This window comes from Chiroxiphia lanceolata, chromosome Z (assembly GCF_009829145.1).
Source record: "Chiroxiphia lanceolata isolate bChiLan1 chromosome Z, bChiLan1.pri, whole genome shotgun sequence".
NCBI classification, from domain to species: domain Eukaryota; kingdom Metazoa; phylum Chordata; class Aves; order Passeriformes; family Pipridae; genus Chiroxiphia; species Chiroxiphia lanceolata.
In genome coordinates this window covers 12,889,247-12,909,123 of record NC_045671.1, presented here as the reverse complement: position 1 = coordinate 12,909,123, position 19,877 = coordinate 12,889,247, and the positions used below count along the sequence as shown (strand labels likewise).

Genomic DNA, 19,877 nt, shown 5'->3' with positions numbered 1-19,877 from the left:
ATTTTTGATTTACTTAATGGAGTGCAAGGAATGCATTATAGTCATTTGATGTGTTATTCTGCATTGGGTTTTCTCCTTTTTGATAATGCATCTTCTTCCCTATAGCTGGCCATAAGGGAAGCTAATTTTCTCATGAGATTTTTCCTCATTTGATCATGATGTGATAGTCATAATTTAGAGTTTCCAAAATGTTTTTGAGTACCTTTTTATTATATGGCAAAATATTGTAGAGCCACATTTAAAACATTAGATTCTTCTGATTTCATTTGCAATGCTGAGCAATAAATGCTTATGTAAATCAAATCCAAGAATCTTAAATTGGTTGCTTAAACAGTATGGAACATATGGGAATCATCTGATTACTAGAGGCACTAAGGATCTGGTGAGGTATACTACTACTCTAATGTATTTTATAATCATATATTTGTATTTATGTGTGCGTATTTAATTAGAGCAATGCTTCTTGGAACAGATGAAACAGTGAAATTACCAATCAGAGATGGATTGTGATCAAAATTAGTGGAATTGCGCAAGTCAGATGCTTTATTTACAACACAATTTGGAAATATTGTAATACCAATAACAACAATATATAACATTCTTAGGACTAAGATATCCTTATTTTTGAAATTTACAGTGAATAATTATATCCATTCTAGTACATGCAGCTATTCAGAATTCAGTTACTGCTCTCTCTCTTGCACATAGCGCTGACCTAGTCACTGAGATCAGTGTCTTTCCTTCTGTATCAAGATGATGAAATAATGACCTGTTTCACTGGTTTGGCATGGAGTGATAGGCCTAAAACTGTATTAGCTCAGGAAAATTTACTAGTTTGTGTGATTTGACAGTATAAGAAACTGCAGAGGAAAATTTTGTAGATGCGCAGAGCTAAATGACAAGGTATGTTTAATGCAGACTGAGGACATGTATTAAGTGTGTTACCAAAAGTTTATGCCAAGCTAGTAAGGACTAGAGAAATAGGGTGTCTGAGGACACTGTAGATTTAATTCAGTGTGTCGTGATCAATGAAGAGGAAAACAAATGAAGTTCTCATTTTTACAACAACTGCTGAGGCTTTAGGAAGCCCACATAGGTTTTGGCTTATGTTTTTTTCTGTTCTCTGACAGGTTAGCAGATCATCTGCTTTTGCAGGCCTAGAATGGCAAATAATAATAACTTTTTCTTCCAAACTCCTTGCTTTTGGTGTAATGTTGTTTATATTTTTGATGTCTAATATACTTTTCGGACTGTGTACTTTTGCTTAGGTAAAAACAGTTACTAGATTTCTTGTGTCTCATAGTTTTTGAAAATATTTCATCTTTTTCTGTGTATTTATTTCTGCCATTGATGTCTGCTCAGTTTATAATTTCTGGTTTATTATATTAATACCATGAACTAATTGAGATGTAGAACCTTGCAAGTGGAAAAATAAAGGTGTAAAATCAATTACAGGGAGGTTTAAAACTTTCTAAAAGTTTAACATTAGAGAAAGTATTCATGTTATACATGAATATTTGGATTACAAAAGGGAAAAAAGTGTTTCAAAAAAGGTATTCCCATTTGTAATCACACAAGTCCACCACCTTTGAAAATTGTTTAGCATCATGAATTTAACTATGGTCATAAGCCCTGCTACCTTAGTTTACTCTCATCAAAATGCTTAAATCTTAATGTTATCATATTAATGTAATTAGTTAATGCTGATGGTGATAGCTGGTGATAGATGTTTCAGTAGATATTGGTGCTCAGTGCTACAGAGGAAAGATCTAAATTAGGACTAGTGTTTGTAAGTATTGATTGTAGGACTATGTTACTGATGTGATAATAGGTGCTAAAGACAATGACTTCTGGAATGAATTAGTTGGCTGCCTTGCAGACTTCTGTTTCTTTCAGATAGAAAGCAGGTCTTCCTTATAGGGGATGAGAATAACGAAACAATTATTTAGAGGAAACATACAAAACCAAATTGATGCACTTAATAGATACTAACTTATTTCCATGTTTTTGATTTGCTATTGAAAGAGCTAGTAGGAATATGTCAAGGAGAGGATGCAAGGAACAAGTTGCCTATTTTTCATCAAAATTTAGTTTCCATATTTCTCCCTCAAGAATCAACACAACTCATAAATGCTTATCTTGCAGTATATTCTGAAGGGATTTCTGGTGACTGTAAATTGCGAAATATTTTATGTAAGCTTTACACTTGAAAGAATACAAAAAATTTCACATTATATGATAAAGTGTAATGCTGTGTTTGATAGAAATTCTAGGGAAAAATAACAGACTTCATAAAGCATGTCTTAAGCCACTTTTTAAGTTAAAAAATGTAAACTAAAATAAAAGCATGGATTGTACCTATCATGTTTTAGAACCTTGTATCTCTCATTTACCCTACCATGAATATTCAGGAGGTGTTATAAGCACCTCATGGCCAAATGCAGATTCTCTGTTGTAGAAGAGAGTGTTCCCTTTGTTCTGGGGGAGCTGGATCAGTCTATTTTGCTCTATCTCTTTAAAAGTGTTTACCTGTATGTAATGGTATTCCAGGTGGAACTGGTATATCGGTTTGAAACAATTATTCTGAAGTAGCCCTCCATTGGTGGCCTTTATTCTTGTCATAGGAATATCCAAAAACTGAACTCTTAGAATATTTATGCCAGAGCAGGTTTCCCAGAATAAATCCAGACGTACATGAATACCACTCATATACAGCTGTTCTTCAGCAAATTTTACTGGTTTTCATTGCAAACCTATATTAATATGTACAGCCTAATTCTTGATCCATATGCTTTAAGACTGAATAAAAACTTTTTTAACACAAGCTGCAAATTTTTGCCAAGGGGTCATTATGACTATCAGATTTTCTCAAGAGCCCTGATTTTGCTGCTTTTAACTGAAGGGGTTTTCTGTATCAAGTTTGAACTTTCTACACATAGGTATTCAGCACCTGACTCATTATAATACTTAAAGTACATCTGGAGAGAAGTCTCTATTGGGATGCAATTAGACATAAAAAAAGGTCACCTGAAATTGCACATTTAGAATGCCTACATTTCACATTAGAAAAAATCAAAGCAAGATACTTTATCCTGGTTCACATAATTCTGAACTAAGTCACTTTGATATATCAGAAACTTGACATATAGTCCTGTGTCCACTAGACCTATGTCAGTATTCTATAGGGTCTGTAATCTGGATTCCCAAAATCCCAGAGGGAGAAAAGATGGTATCACAACAAGTTCCTCCATGGAAATTTTAATATTTCATATTTTGACTTTAATTTGAATTTGAATGAAACTAAAAGCTAAACAAGAAGAATTCCCTGTAAAACTGGAAGCCTCTCTCCGTTTGTATCCACTTCTGGTTACCAAAATACGAGGAAAGCAGGAAATACACAACATGATGTTTTCTTTCATTTGTTTTAATCTACTTATTTTCCTTCATGTCTGAAGCAGTGTTGCCCATGCTTTTTATACTTACAAGCCAGAGATGTACAGAACTCGTTTAGATTTAGGCTGCATATATTTTCTCTGTTTTAAAAATGTAGGATAATTTTCTCTAAGATTGCTCCCATCCATCCACTTTCTGCTCTTCCTGCTTTCTGCACATATACTCACTTAAGCAGACTCAGCCTGAACTAATTCAAATAAAGTTATAAAACTTTCAGAAAATGTAATTTAATAAAAATGATAGAAAGGTTTTTTTACAGGAGAAATACAGTAATATTCCACAATTTTTTTATTATCTGAAATAAGCAGCATCTTAATAAATGTTACTATTAGTGAGTAAATTTTGAATACTTCTAGATATTTTGTGTACAGATGCCTACCTATTACTTGTAAGAGGAAGCAGTGAATACTTTTCGTATCAATAACTTTATTCATTAAATGCCCTTAAATATATTTTGCTTTCTTTCTGCTATCTGGATTTTTATGTTTGTTTCATTTACTCTTTAGAAGGTGTTATTGATAACATAAGGAAAAGAACAAAGCCCTGTGGTGAGACTTTCTCCGGTCCATGTACCACTTTTAATAATTTGCATTGGGTTTATTTTCCTCATGCGAGAGGAAAAACAATATTATAATTAACAAAATTATTAGTATCTATTCAAAGTAACCTGCTATAAATAATGTACTGATCTATTTAATTTAGCTGTAAAAATAAAACTAGTTTTCCACAAATTTTAAAAAAAAGTTACTTATTTTTTTTCTCTCTTTGTTTTGAATGGCTGGGGCTTATTACAAAAGATTCATGACAATCTCCTTTGAAGAAGATTGGAGCATAGAAGGATGTACAATATAAGGTCTAGTTTAATAACACAGTATTACCTACATTTTGTGGTACTGCTAACATGAGAGTAGTGCTTTGAAACATCCTCTTTGAAAGTCAGCAGCTGGCATTTGAATGAGACAAGAAAATAATGCCCATATTCTTCACTGATGACTAATGTTCTTTTTCCAGTCCATCTCATATCATTGTAGTCACTGTATTTATTTTTTTATATTTAGAAGGAGATGACATTAGCTTACATTTGAGGGTAGCCTAGCATTTTGACAATAGTAATTATAATCAAAGAAGGATTATTTGTATTGATATAGATAGGGAGGGGCCTAACATGACTGCTTTTGAACATCTTTCTACTTAGAAGTGATATTTTCAAGTGGAGTCTACTCAGACTAGTAGTTCAGTTTTACAGAGTAATTGAGTACTGATCACGAATAAAGGCAGTGCACCAATAATTTTTCACTCTTTGTAGTAATATGTAATATCCCTATGCTTATCTTGAATAGTAAAAACCTTAAAATTTATCTCCTAGATGCAACTAGAAAAGTTATGGCAAACCTAAACTCACTTAAATTTGACAAAATATTTGAGGGAGTTTCCCCTTTATTTTAATAGCTTTTTCTGGTGTTCCGAAATGAAGTAATTATACATGATAAAAAACTTTGGTGGGAGAAAAATGTAAATATAGCTCAGATTTGTTTGAAAAGAAAATACAAGAGCTCACCCTGGAAAGCTACACTCAAGAGCAATGAGCAGGCATGCTATGTTTCCAGCAGATAAGGACAGATTTGGCTCTGGAATTTTTTGGACCTATGCAGATATCTCTATATGAGCTCTCATAATCCATACCACTTAAATCCTGCCCGTCCTGTACCATCATGTCTATATATTAAACACAGATGCTATATAGAATATTTAAATCTGCCTTTACATTCATAGTGTCTAACACTGATTGTCTTGGGTTTACTCTTGCAGCAAAACCATCCTGCTGTTATATGCACTTCTGTGCGTATAAAACTTTAAAAGAAATTAGTTCATTTCTGAGTTGTATGAATAAGCAGGGATGAGGTTCCCTTAGGTTTTTACAGTCTGTATCTTGACAAAGAAGCTGCTTATAGAAAGAATAACATATAAATGCTGACAGGAAGCGCCTCTGGGGAATGCCATATGCCCTCAGACGTGGTGGTGCACTGCTCCTAAGAGTAATGTAGATCAATAAAATATATTAAGTAAGCCATCTTAGTTAAATTGTGAAGGAAAACCACACACATGCACACAGAGTAATATGGGGAGGAGATAGAAGGATTGAGACATTTTAATAGAAATATAACATCTGAAGCAGAAGTGGGGGTTTTTTTAGACAACAGCCAGTGCACATGATTTGAGGAAACATAAAGTTGGCATGTGTACAGATAAATAAAAGATGAAGGATTTCTAGGATTTAACAAAGCTTGTTGGTTTTACTGTTTTGCTTTTAAAATCTTTCAGAGTTGGTATAAGAAAGTGCTTGCTTATACAGATAATTCTTAGACATCTGCACACAGACTATCTAGAAAATATTCTTTAAAATTTTCTAATGAATAATAATGTTAAAGACAGAAAAATACCATTTAAATTATTCACTTACAGTGATGACACTGAACACAAAATCTGAATTAGAAACTAAATATGTATGGTATAAATTAAAACCTCATCCACATGCAATATAATGTGTGTTTCTAATCAATAATGACTCTTAATTTTATTTTAAAATATAGTAGAAAAAACACGGCATTTTTGCTGGTTTGAATAATGAAAGCTGCTTTGATGCATTTGCATGTTAGATAACACAATTTTGGGATAAATATATGCTATTTCCTTAGAATCTAAATCCTTTAATATATTGCCAGTTTAACATCCTTTTCAACCTTTTTCAAACAAAGTAAATGCCATGCTTTCAATAAATGGATATAAGAATGTGTGCCCAGAATCCAAGAACTCCTTCTCTCACTGTGTGCTCTTTTCTCTCACTGTGTGTCTGCTGGATAACTTTAACCATACAAGTAAATAATTATGATGTTTGCATTCTAAGCATTCCTCTGTCCTCATTAGGTAACTTTTTTGGTCTCTCACCTGCTTCTATCTGTGGTTTATGTTACCATCTCACTGTGGTGTGCTTATATTAAAGCCACTGTGCTGGAACTGAATTCACCAAGTAAAATCTCCAGGACCTCTGACAGAGCCCCACTGACTTTTCTCAAACTTGCAAGGGCAAACTCATGTTCTGATCTCAATGTAAAGTTCAATTGCAAGAGAAAAACAATGGATCATAAAATAAAACCAGAACTCGAGAGAAGACACTGTTCTTAGGAATTTCATTTTCTCCACTGGATTGGAGTAAGGAAGAAACAGGGAGGCAAATCCATCCAAGAAAACAGAGGTATGCTCAGTAGGGGAGCTCAGGAAGATAATGGATGCAGCTTTAGCTGAATAGGATCTTGGGCAGCTTATGGTGAGAGAAACTCTCCCCTGGAGGTGATAAAGAGCACCTGCATTAACATTCTACTCTGAATCACCATCTGCAGGAGTCTGATTTTTAGTGACTGTGTAGGGAGCCTAGGGAAACCCGCCAACTCACTTAGCTATCAAAGTGAAGTACCTGAAGTCAACTGATGTGAAGTTTTAGGTTGCCTTCCTCTCTTATTGCTGGTTCTCACAAAAAAACCCCGAGACAAATTGGACTACTGGTCATTGCAGATATCCATGTGTAAACAATACAAAAATGCAATGCATCTGTTCATTTTCCATTGTGCAGGGTTGTGGTGTTCCTGCTGTGCCTCTCTCCCTCAAACATCACTGCCAGATATCCCATGACTGGTCTCCCCCCAGGGTTTGTCCTCTGGACTGAGCTGTTTACCTCAGCCTTACCCACTTCAATCAGAGCATTTTTATCCTCATCATCTAGACTAAGGAACCTGGATTCCTTTGAACTACTCACCAGGTAGATGTTTTCATTGCTCTGCAGGATAATTTTGTGGATCATCCTGTAATCAAAGCATGCAGTTTAACTTTTAATCACAACAAGAGACTTTCTTACCTTTTATGTTGCAGCTATGAAAGAATCCCATTTGCTTTCCAAGCATTTCTGTACAGTTAAATGGCATTACCATTCCTCTATGGATGAAACAGTTGTTTCATAAATACATGCTATGGAACTTTGAAAAGGAAAGTTGACTAAGAAAAGTTGGACCCATGAAAACTAGGTAATTTATGACAGACCATTTCTGTATTCATTTCTGTATTCACTAATCTGTGGAAAAAAGGTGCAGAACACTCATGCCTATTTATACTTGGTCATTGTGCTTTCCAAATTTTATTCTTCAAAGTATTTTTTCCACTTCTCTTTGGATAATAAAAATCTTAATGGTGGTGGATAGTTTAGGATAAGGATGACTATCTTGAACTGCCATTTCTCTGATCAGCGACAAATAATCAATTCATTTGAAAATATGATAGTAAGAGAGGTTATATCCCACGTGGTCACTAATCAGGTAAAAATAATGCAGCTAAACAGTCTATTTAAGAGACTGAAATTAGAATTATACATCAGTGGCTTTAGTGCACCTCACTTTTGGGTGAAGAATCATAGAATTGGTTTGGGTTGATAGGTAGTTTAAAGATCATCTAATTCCAACCCCCCTACCATGGGCAGGGAACCTTTCACTAGTCTGGCCTTGAACACCTCAAGGAGTAGGACATCCACAACTTCTCTGGGCAGCCTGTTTCAGTGCCTCACCACCCTCACAGTAAGGAATGTCTTTATATCTCTAATATCTAATCTAAATCCACTCTCAGTTTAAACCCATTTCCCCTTATCATTACATGCCCTTCTAAAAAGTTGCTCTCCCTCTTTTTCATAAGCCCTGTCTAAGTACTGGAAGGCTGCTATAAGGTCTTCCCAGAGCTTCTCCAAGCTGAACAATCCCAGCTCTCCCAGCCTGTCTACACAAGAGAGGTGCTCCATCTCTTTGATCGTCTTTGTAACCATTGTCTGGACTTGCTTCAACAGGTAGGAGTGTGGACAGAGAAAAGAGAAAAACAATCTAAAGACAAACTGAATGTGTGGCTCCATTCAAATTAATGATTGAGCTGTTGAGAGTTCGTTCAGGTGGGACCAACAAAGTGACCATGTAAAGTCTGGCCCCTTTCTAAGGGTGGAAAGGAGCAGATGCCCAGGGAAGATCCAATCATAGCAAGCATGGAGTAATGTTTCCTTCAGTTTTCAGACATTTGCAGCTGAGGGACTTCTGGATGAAGAGCTGGTATCCTGGTGTTTAACAACTATCACCGTATTTCTTCCATTAGTCCACCCAATCATTTTTTGACTGAATGAGAGTGTTCATATTTGGCCAGAAGCATGGGCATGGTGTCACAGCATCATGACTCTGGCATACTGTCATGTTTTTGAGCATGGCTGTCCTTGGTGTTTCACCCCCCACTGGAGTGACTTAACCTGAGAAAGCCCATAGTGACTGAGTGGGCATGGGCTGATGGCTGTACAGGGATGTCCCTGTCTTTAAGAGCTGGAAATGGGACCTGAGTGCTCCTAACCTCTTAGGTGAATACTATAGGGTCACTCTGGTGCTTTGTTAACTCCCTCAAGGATGTTAAAAGAGGAGCATGTTCCCCTTCCTTCCTCTCAGAGTATGAAGTTCATACCCTAAAGGTCAGGACATTATTCTATGATTCAGGTTAACCTTCCTCTGCTAGAGGAGGGAAATGGATTTTTTATGACTCACTGAGTCTTTTTTTTAAATGCCTAGACATCATTTTGTGGATGGTGTTTAGGCTGCTAAATCATTTTTTCTTTATATCATTCTATTACCTATATTGTGTTATTACCTTGAATATCTTGCAGACTCTGGTAAGTACCTGCGGTTTTAGGGCATCTGAGTTTAAGAAAAGGTCATCAGTCAAACTCAGATGAGTTCTCAGAAAAAGAAAAGCCTCTGACCTAGATCCAGCCTACTTGCTTTGACACTGAGGTTTGTTCTTTTCATAGAGCCAAAATAGATTTTCAGCTGCAGAACTACTACTTCCTGCTGTCACTTCCTAATAAAACAATGCACAGATTTTTGTAGGACATAGTTTCATCCCTTTAATGAAGGATTATGATTTACCAAAAAAGCAGACCAGCCTCTTGAGGGTTCAGATATCTAGTAAGGTAATTTCCTGAAGAACTATAAACTAACTAGATGCAGCCTAAAGTCTCAAGGACATCAGGTTAGGAAATATATCAAAAAACTGACAAGAAAAGTACCAGATAATTGAAAAAAAAATGCTTAAAACCAGCACTGGTCCTCTGCCTTAAAAAATACATTACTTGAAGAGAAATAAAACATGGTAAAAATTGTATCCTTAGACTAAGCATAAAAATATTTGAATTAGCCTATGCGGTACCAAGCATCACTTTATTGGGTAAAAAATCATGTTTTTTAAAGCACGGGATTCAGGAACTCCCGAATCCCAGTTCGAACCCTTATGCTGATTCTCTCTGTCAAAGTAGCATTGGTTAACCTTGATTCATTTTTAAGCAGATTAAAGCATATTCAGACTCTTTATGAGTGGATTATATTAGACCATTTTGATCTACTGTAATCCACTATTTTTATCTTTTTTTCCCCTAAGGACACATTCTTACAAATATTTACAAAGAAAATGTATTTAGCTAGAGTTTACCTCTGTGTAGAAGAAGGATGGAAGTGTTTCTTGCAAAATCAGATTTTGAATGTTTTGAGATGTTCTTAGTGAGAAGGCATGGGGAAACTATTATTTTGTGCATATCTGTCTGTGTACTTTTCAAGTTATGTATCAAATTTGCCAAGCCATTTCCTAGTGATAGCCTTTTCTGCCACTTGTGAAGTTAGTTGTTTCCTTCCTTTTTCAATGTAGCTTAAAATCACTTTCATTCGAAGAGTATGGTGATAGCACTCAGGAAGCTCAATGTCCACTCCCAAATCCATATGATTTTCACTTGTCATTTTATTTGGGATTGGATGCTTCACATAGTTTGCTGTCTAGTCTGAGTTGTTCACATAACAGACAGGTGCAATTCCTTCAGCTAAGTTCTTTTTCCTAAATTGGTTGCAAATATTGTCTGTGATGGTGGAGATTCTTCCTAACAATCTTCAGTAAAGCAGTACACTGTGGACTCATGAGTCAGGTTTATGTCACTTCACTCCTTCAGCTGTTTCCCAGAAATGCTCTATATTAAACCCACATTATCATCTGCCTATTCTTGACTATCAGATAGCTACTGTTGAAAATTCAAGGCTTTTCTCAGTGATTGGATTATAAAAGCATTTCATAAATGGTTTGATTCAATACTCGAGGCTTGTTTAGTAAATTGTTTTACATCATATCCAGCTCCTTTCACCAAATGAAAAGCGTAGAAAAGATAGATATGTTGTTTTTAGTTGCACACTGAGTTTTTAACCTCTCCTGAACAGTGCTATTTCATGAAAAAGGTTTCTTATTGAAAATGCTTCCTGTTGTAGTTTTTTTTTCTTTTCTTGTAAGAAAGTTTTTGTTTCCAGGATGCATTGTTTATCCAGTGAAATTATGTTTACTAAAAAGCTGTAGATGTACTTGTTTTAATCACTTATTGTGACCACACAGTACTTATTGTGATTACAGCATATTTTCCCATTGCCAGACAATGTGTATCTGTTCCAGTCAGTTCCTTGTAAACAATGGTACTTAAGTTTATTACAAGATCAAAAATCAGAGTGATTTGAATGTCAATCAGACTTTGTGTGCTATGAGATTGGGAAACAAAAGCTCTCTGGATCAGATTTTTTGATTACTTGATAAATTTCAAAAAAAAAGATCTCAAAGAACTTTGTTCAGCATAGAATGGCATGGTAACATCTGCCATTTCAGCAGTACACATTTGTAAAAACTTTTTTCCTTAATATATTGTAATAATGACACTGATTTCAAATGCAGTGAAAAGGAATGCTCTACATAAGCATTCACTTTTGCTAAAGATGATGCCGCCTAATAAGTTTGAAAAAAGATGTATGTAGCCAAAACCTAGAGCCCCCTAATATCCCTCTTGCTGAAGCAGTTCACATCCTGTGTGAATCCTTAAAGGAACTGAAACACAAATCCTTTAAAAATACCTGATTTCTTCCCTACATTCTGATTGGACTTTTCCAGAAGATGGGCAAGAGATGAAAGGTACAGTTTGGAAAAATTCTTTAACTAGTATTCATCCATTAGTTTGTCACTGATTGACATGGGAAATGCACTGATACTGATAGATTAAGCGTGCCCAGGTAAGTTTTCTCTCCTGGAAGTCTGTTGCTTCCACAACCTGCTTCCATAAAACTGGACTTCTTAGTTACCAAGGCAAGGTAAACCTGTGCTAACTCTCAGATTGGTTCAGGAGCTGTTTTGGAGGGTATTAATTAGCTTGAGCCAAACCCACAATTTTCTGAAAAATTACAAGTGTAGGCAATCAAATTCCCCGAAGGCAAAAGTTTCCTAGCATTGTTAAATTTTCACATGGGAAAAATAGACAAAGTTCGTACTTTTCACATTTTACTTTAAACTTTATAAAAGCTTTCTAATGTCTTCGCAAGCTGAAATTCCTATAAAATTCTTATTAAAGTAAATCTTTGTAATGGACCGTTATATTACTTGGGATTCATGCATTACAAACTTTTTTCAGTCATCTGGGTTCAGTTAAGGGAGCACAGTGACCAGGTAAAAGGATGAGTCAAAGTGAGCTGATTCACAGGCAGAAGAATAAAGTATTTTTCACATAAGATTTAATTTATTATTTTGTGAGTTTGTATATGTACAGCTCACGATTGTATTTCTAGTCAAAGATAAAAATAATGATGAACAGTACTTAGCAGTGTAGAGGCAAGCCTCCTCTATGAGATTCTGTGCATATCTTCTTATGTGAACCATCCTTTTGAATGCAATGGGCCTATTAGTTGGAATATAATAACTCAAATATATGTGAAAGACCAGGCTGTGTACATAACCCAAATATCTGCTGTTCTATTGCTGTTTATGAATTGTCACGCTGATTCTACAATGAAAATTATTTATCCTTACCTCAAAAAGGTGATCACAAGTAGATATTCTGGCTACTTGCTTTTAATAGGGGAATATATTAGCAGGTAAATATCTGGGGTTTTTTACCTCAAGAAAATAATCAAAATAAAAAGAAAGATCTGTTCTGCTACATTGTTTTTGTTTGATGGCTAGTGCCAAAGACATAGCACCAAAAAATGAACAAGCTGTAATGACAGACAAGTCACGTAACTCTGAACAGAGTAAATATATAATATTTAGTCATTGCTTCTCCAGTCAAACTTCTTTTCCCATGGAATGCAATGCCAAACACTTTCTAATTTTTTTCTGCTAGTACTGCTCTTGAAAGTATATGCTGAGTCACTTGCACCATCTGTTATCTGTGCACATATCAGCAGAGAGAAAATGTTGAGAAGTTTCTGAAGACATCTGCTTGTTTCACTGAGCTTACCAATTCTGTTTTTTTTTCCTTAAATCATATGTACTTACACACTTTCTAAAATATACTCTTCTTTCTTGCACGTCTTAAGAATTTGAGAAAAGCAAAATTTTTAGTCTTCCAAGTCTCATCCACCTTACCTTTGTTTACTAGTTTTAGAAAACAAGTTATACTTAGTAAGAATAGCTGTGATAAGAAGTAGAGGTTTTACAGGGTAATGCACTATGGCATGAGTTTTGAAACAGTAAATATTGCACAACTTTTCCATTGGCCAACTTGATCATTCATTGTGAAATTCAAACAACTTCTTTAAAAGATGAAATGCTGAGATGATATTTTGCTGCAATTTCCTGTCTGAGATTTTAACTAATGTGTAATCCTAAGGTACTGTATGACACCAGAGGCAGATAATTATTTAGCCTACTGATGGAAAAGTATCTAAACTATAAATCTATATCAAAATGTATATATAGATTACTTCTTTGTGCTTTCTTCAACTTTTGAAGCCCCACCCCTAATTTTACATTTATTTTGTGCAGTAACTTCCTGTGACAATGCTAAAACCAGAGGGCTTACTTATGGAATGTCCAGCTGCCTCCATGGTCATAAATTAAAAGTGCCCACTTTTGATGGACAGCAGGGTAGGAATGCTTTAGGAGCTACCTACTATGTCCATAGTATTAATCCTGGTTTGGTTTCAGCACAGGGCAAGCTCATGCCAGCTGCCTACAAGGAATGGTTCCTTACCTTGCACCCGCTCTAAAGTAGACCTGCTGTTGTTTGGGAGAGTGTTATGTGGCCACCATGCCACACACCCTGGGCACTTCTAACAGTAAAACTATGTGAACCAAATTCTAGAGCTTGGAAATGCCTTTTGCTACTTTTTAATTTACAAGGATAGACAATAACTACCTGTATCCTATGAAGACCTTTCTTCAGATGTCACTTACTTTCAGAAGAACCTAAGGACAATGGTTGGCATTGAATGAATGTGTCTGAGTGATAATAAGGCAAGCTCCTTTGGATAGAGACAAGCTACTTCCACATTTCTACTACGATTTTGAAAGATAAGTGAGAATGAGTTCAAGATCCTTGTAGAAACCATTTCACTTAATTATTAAGTCAATCTTTTCTGCATGCCCTTGCAAACTGACAGGACCATTTCTGTGACACCTGCAGTGACTGTGATGTGAAAGAAAAAAGGAACTAAAGCAAAAATGGGGAAACCATTACTGTTTGCAATAGTCTCCTTAGTACAAGATTTCTAAATCAATTTATATCTCAGTGCAAGGATATGGCTGAGGGAAGATAAGCTGTGCCTGAGAGAATGACTACAATATGGGAGTGGAAAAAATTTCCTGATGAAAACCTCCATAGACTACAGTAAAACAAAACCCTTTCTTAATCCACTGAGAAAAATAATTTGCTTTTTATTGTTGTTCCTTAGAAGGTGCCATGTGATCTTTCTGTGATTTATTTCTTTTGAGCTGAAAAGTTAATATTACAAACAGATATTTGTAGGAGCCTTGTATGAAATTATGGGACAAACCTTAGTATTTTATGGTGAAGGAAAAGTCTGACAAACAGATTTTTAAGAATCAGAAGCACCCTGTAATTAATATATTCTTCAGGATAACTGCAAAGATAATGTATATACTTTTAGAACTAATTGCAAATGATCAGTGACCATTGCTTTCATAAATGTGAGGATTTCCTAATGTAATCAAGCTAGATTATGTAATCAAACCTTGGATAAATAGCTTTGGTATTTCTCACAATTACAGTCTTTAACAGTTTTTTCAAATTGATGTCATTACATTTAAAACTTTTTAAACTGATTACTGCTAATCTGGAAACAGTGATCAACCCATCATCAACTAAGAAATTAAATGCCCTTTTTTATTAATTAGTAGTTGATTTTTTCAGCTCATAGAAGATGGTGGTTTGCTTTTTTTAAAAAAAAAACCCAAGCAAAACTATACATTAAAATCAGAATGTGACTATTTGCTGAAACATTTAATGTGTATTTATGTAAATATTAATATTTAGGATTATAGTATATATATATAGTATTATATTATATGTATTATATAAAGAAAAGCTGACCGCGTAAACACAGGATATTTTATTTTATAGAATGGGCTTCTATTAACTCAGGAATATTATCTGTGAATGTGTTATGTAAAAATCTCCTTATGATGCAGGTGCAAAACTGCTTCTTATTAAAAAACTAAAATATCACTGTAGGCTAGTAGCAGAGGAATGGCCACACCTCACTTTTGTACAGCAAAGAGCAGCATATTGGAACAGGGTTGTGGAAAATTCCAACCTCCCACAATGAAACAAAGTTAGAGTTAGTCCTGCCAAACCTTTTGGTTATACAACACAAATAGGAAAATAATTAAATAATTATTATTTCATTTAGTAACATTGGTTGTAACATACGTGATGTATAGGATTTGACATTAGAATCAATGTTTTTTTAAGTGGTTTATATGTGGAATAAATCATTGAGCAACACAAGTAACTGTACTGAAATGTGTACCCTCCACAATGGCATTTGTTGAACGTGATTTAAAAAAAAATCCCCATACAAACTAAAAAGACCAATATTTGCAACTGGTTATATAAGAACTGATGGATCATTAGGGAAGAGAAACAAAAAAGCATTGGCAAGTATTTTCAGCAACAAGATCCTCAGATAAATCAAAATTGAATTCAAATGCTTTTTCACTAGCTTTTGGGTTTTTTTTGTCCTTCTTCTAAAGCCTTTATACCTATCTGAGAACCAGCTGCTCGGGGTCACCCATTCACAAATGTCTGAAATGTGCCTAGCTTGTAACAAGGTCTCTAACAAACTACACAGTAACAGCTGATGCCGCTTGTATAACAAACTGGCCATTTGAGATAGCTTTGACCTCTGCTTTGGATTCAAATCCAGTTCTGACTGACTGAAATGCTGGATCACACTTTGGCTTATATATGTACACACACATATAAAGGCAGCTATGTAGTTAAACATGTTTGTTTATTTTGTTGTACGTTTTCATTTTTTTCTTCTGTCATTACAGCTCATTTATTCCCTCATACTACTTCTTAAGTAGTATTTATTTTCCACTTGCCTTGTTACCCTGTTAGGAGGAAACACTCTTTCTGTTTTGTTTATTCCTGCTTCTTCTTCACTTCCGTTTTCTTATTCTTTCCTGAGATAATGGTATTTTACTCATAATTGTGATTCACAGACTTGGAAAGTACCTCAGTCATGAAATAAAATCCTCCTGTGTTTGGATTAACTCAAAGACTTTAATACAAAAATATAATTTTATAGGAATTATTGTAATTGAGATTTATCACACCAAAGGTATGATAGAAAATATTCATAGAGAGGATGAAGGTCAGCTTTTTTTTTATTAATATTTATAATAGTTATGCTGAAAAATACAGTTAAGGAGCAAGATCCACTGTAAAAAGCCCTGCAAGAACTGACAGTTTGAGCTTACAGCCTCATGAATACTGTGACTTTAATAATGCTACTTGTAGCCTTAGAAAGACCTAGATATATTTCTTCTAGCATTCACTTTATTGTTTTTCCCATTATAATCTATATAAAGATGCAACTGCTAGAGAATTTGATATGAGTCTTGGGGAATTTGCATTAAAATACCTCCCCACCCAGAAGGCAGGGAGTTTCTGTGGTTCTTTCATTTTTTGATTATTTTTAAAGATCTGAAACAATAGGAAACTTATTTCCTCATTACTCACTGAAACCTACCTGATTCCCAGCTATCTAAGATAATTTTCATTTTAAAAATTTTTTAAGTATAGACATTCAAAACCTATTCCTTAGATGTATTTATGACACAAAATTTTGACTTGTGAAGACAGCAACAGCTCCCAAATCCAAAAAGATTTAACTTACAGAGGAACCAATAATTTGTAAATTATTACCTGAGTGAAAATAGTTACTATGTCATCTTCAATACAGCTAGTGGCAGCTTTTTTTGTGGTACCAGTTATTTAGGCTAATTGGGGGTCTAGAAAGAGCATTTTAATAGAGGTAAAGCACAAGGGTAATTAGTAACCTTGGCAAGAGAGCAAGCCTGAAGCTCTTTTAGAAATAAGAGCATTTGAGTAAAGCTTATGTCAGTGGAAGAGAGACATAAATACTAGTATTTAATAGATAAATTTTATATATAAATGCTACTCCTGATTTGGAGATTTGTTGATGTTAGCAGGATTATTATTTTTGGTCTTGTATATTAGACCCTATACTGTATAGCTATCTAATTTTTCAAATGTCATCCCAGTTCTTTCTTCTTCACTTCATTATTTTTTAAATTGTTCTCAGTTCTTTTTGTGATAAATACAGTGTTTTCTCATGTGTACTGCATGCCTGCAAGCACAGTTTGTTTCCCTGTTCTTTTTTATTCCTTTGGCAAGAAAAATAAAAAAACTTGACAAGGAGTCCCAGGGCTTCTTGGAATGTGTTAAGGTGTCTCTTTTTCTCTGGGAACAGCCTCTTTGACTTTCTGCCAACACCTTTGCAGTTTTAAAAGCTTGTGAGTGAAGTGTCGTGTCCTAATCTCACAGAGAGAATGGAAAGGGGTAGCTTCACATCAGAAATGCAGGGCCTAGGTATTCACCTTTTTGGGCCAAGGGGCTGAGTTGCACAGAATGTGGCTATGAACACAGATGATGCAGAATAATCAGACATCTTTTCGAGATTATTCTTGTATAAACACAATATTACAGGAAAAAATCAGGATAACCAGACATCACAAGAAATAATACAGGGTTTTTTCTGTCCTTGAAAAGTGAAACAGCTAGTAAGGTGGATGTGGTTGTGTATTAAAACTGACAGTTTCAAAAAGAAAGAAATAACATAGACCATAAGAATATGTTCATGCATATTAAAACAAAATACTGCCTTATTGTGCTTGGTAAGTCTGCGTGTTCAGCTTTTTCTAATTCGTCTGCCATGGACTGTAAAATAAAATTGACCTTTAGTCTCCTTGTAATTAGATTAACACCCATATTTAAGAATACAATCATGTATTAAAAATAGTCAATTTTATTTCATCTCAGTGTGCTATTATCTGTCAGAATCCCTGACGCTTTATCTAATGATTAATTTAGAAGGAATATCTCTTCTCAAGCATATAGGATACATCACCAGACCCTTTTTTCAGAGCCAGCAATCTATGATCCCACTACACAGGTACAAATGTATTTCTCCCTTCAGCTGCTTCCTGGCTCAGCCACCTGTCTCTTTTCTTGCAGAATGATTCCTGGGGAAAGCAGTATTCCTATGCACTCTTCAAAGCCATGAGCCATATGCTCTGCATTGGTTATGGAGCCCGCGCCCCTGTCAGCATGTCCGACCTGTGGATAACCATGTTGAGTATGATCGTGGGGGCTACTTGTTATGCCATGTTTGTTGGTCATGCCACTGCCCTCATTCAGTCTCTGGATTCCTCACGACGACAATATCAAGAAAAGGTAACCCATTTTCTCATAACTCCTTAAGTTCTGAAACAGATTAATGGAATGTTTTAACTGTGGAAAAGGCTGTATGAGTTTACATGTAATAATCTAGTAGTGTCTGAGTCCTGTGGCAGATGTCATTGAACACAAAGGAATTCAGAAGACTCCATAAACTCAGTATATTTCTGCATGAATCCAGTTTCCTTAGAAAGTAAAATGTTCTCAATGTTCAACTTCCTTTAAACTCTTCCATGAAAACTCAATTTCCCTGGTTCAGACTGTGCTTTGTACCCCCACGCTACACTCTGTAGGTACTTGATCTAGATAGCTTGGAGCAAGGGCCTTGAGCTTGGTAGCATGGCCATGTCTGTACAATTTTCTGTCACTCCTTTGGAGTGCAGTTCAGGGATCACCTAGAACATGTCAAAAGAATGTCCTTTAAATGACAACGAGACCAAATCAATTAGTTTCATTTGTAACTTCCTCAGAGAAGTGCTCAGAAGAGGCCTTTGTTTGCCTTGTAACAAATTGTCTTGTATTGTTTAGATGCGAATCCATGACTTGTAAGGTTCTCTCCAAGGTCAAAAAGAACAGTGGCCAAAAGGTAGCAAAGTAGAGAGAGATTGGTAGAAGCGAGTTCTTTACGAAACAGGAAGAAAAAGGTTGTTTGAGTCCATGTAAGTAAGACTGGAATTAAAGACACAGGAATGGGTACAGGGTGGGAACTTTCTGTAATAAGTAGTAATTAACACTGTCAGTTAAATAAACTGTCAGTATAATAAAAATCAGAGACAAATGTGAATGAAGGTATGAAACTAGGAGTTAAGGTTAGGAATGATGGCATAAGGAAGAAGGGATCAGAATGAACCTCAGCCAGGGACAATAAGGATGTGCGGAATTACTGAGGTGCATAAAAGATGACAAAATTTGCTATTATAGAAAATGGGAAACTGGACAGGCCATGCCAGGGGAGAGGTCAGCTGAGCAAAGTAGTGAAATCAGAGTTCACATCAAAAAAGAAGAAACACAGCCTGAGCAATAGTATTTGGCATATGTCCATAACAAAGGCCAGAAAGGTAAACTGGGCAAAAAACGTGTGATGTAACACACACCTGGGAGAGCAACCTGGCAGATAGAGAATAGAGAAGAGGGTGACCCTGGCATATGCCAAGTATGAAGAGAAATGACCTGAATTTGCTGGACAAGAAGGAGAGAAAACTGAAAAAAATATTTGGGTTGGATGGATCGGGGCATTTTCTTTACAGGCAGGCAAAGAGGAAGGAAATGAGAGCATGTGGATGAAAAAACAGTTTACATTCAGTTTTGTTAAGCTCAAATTGCAACATGACCATAGGCTCAGTATATGAGAAACAGGAAGAGGTAAGGGATGAGCTGTATATTCAGTGACAGAAAAATTAGCTTGTGGCTGACAAAACAGCTGTTCAAAACAGAAGTTTGCAAGCAAGAAATTTCACACACCGTAGTATCATGAAACATAAGTGAGAATGAGCAGTTTAGAAAGAGAGGATAAGTGAGCATTAAACCTCCAAAAATCTGAGCTGTCGGTGACCATATGAAA

General features: G+C 35.4%; 1 protein-coding gene across 1 annotated transcript in view; it reads left to right on the top strand.

Moving 5' to 3' along the window:
* The window catches only part of HCN1 (hyperpolarization activated cyclic nucleotide gated potassium channel 1), a 200,641-nt gene that overhangs the window by 112,050 nt on the left and 68,714 nt on the right, over nucleotides 1-19,877 (top strand). The window contains exon 4 of the mRNA XM_032676121.1: nucleotides 18,095-18,313. Coding sequence (XP_032532012.1) covers nucleotides 18,095-18,313 — 219 coding nt within the window. The remainder of the gene's footprint in view (nucleotides 1-18,094; nucleotides 18,314-19,877) is intronic.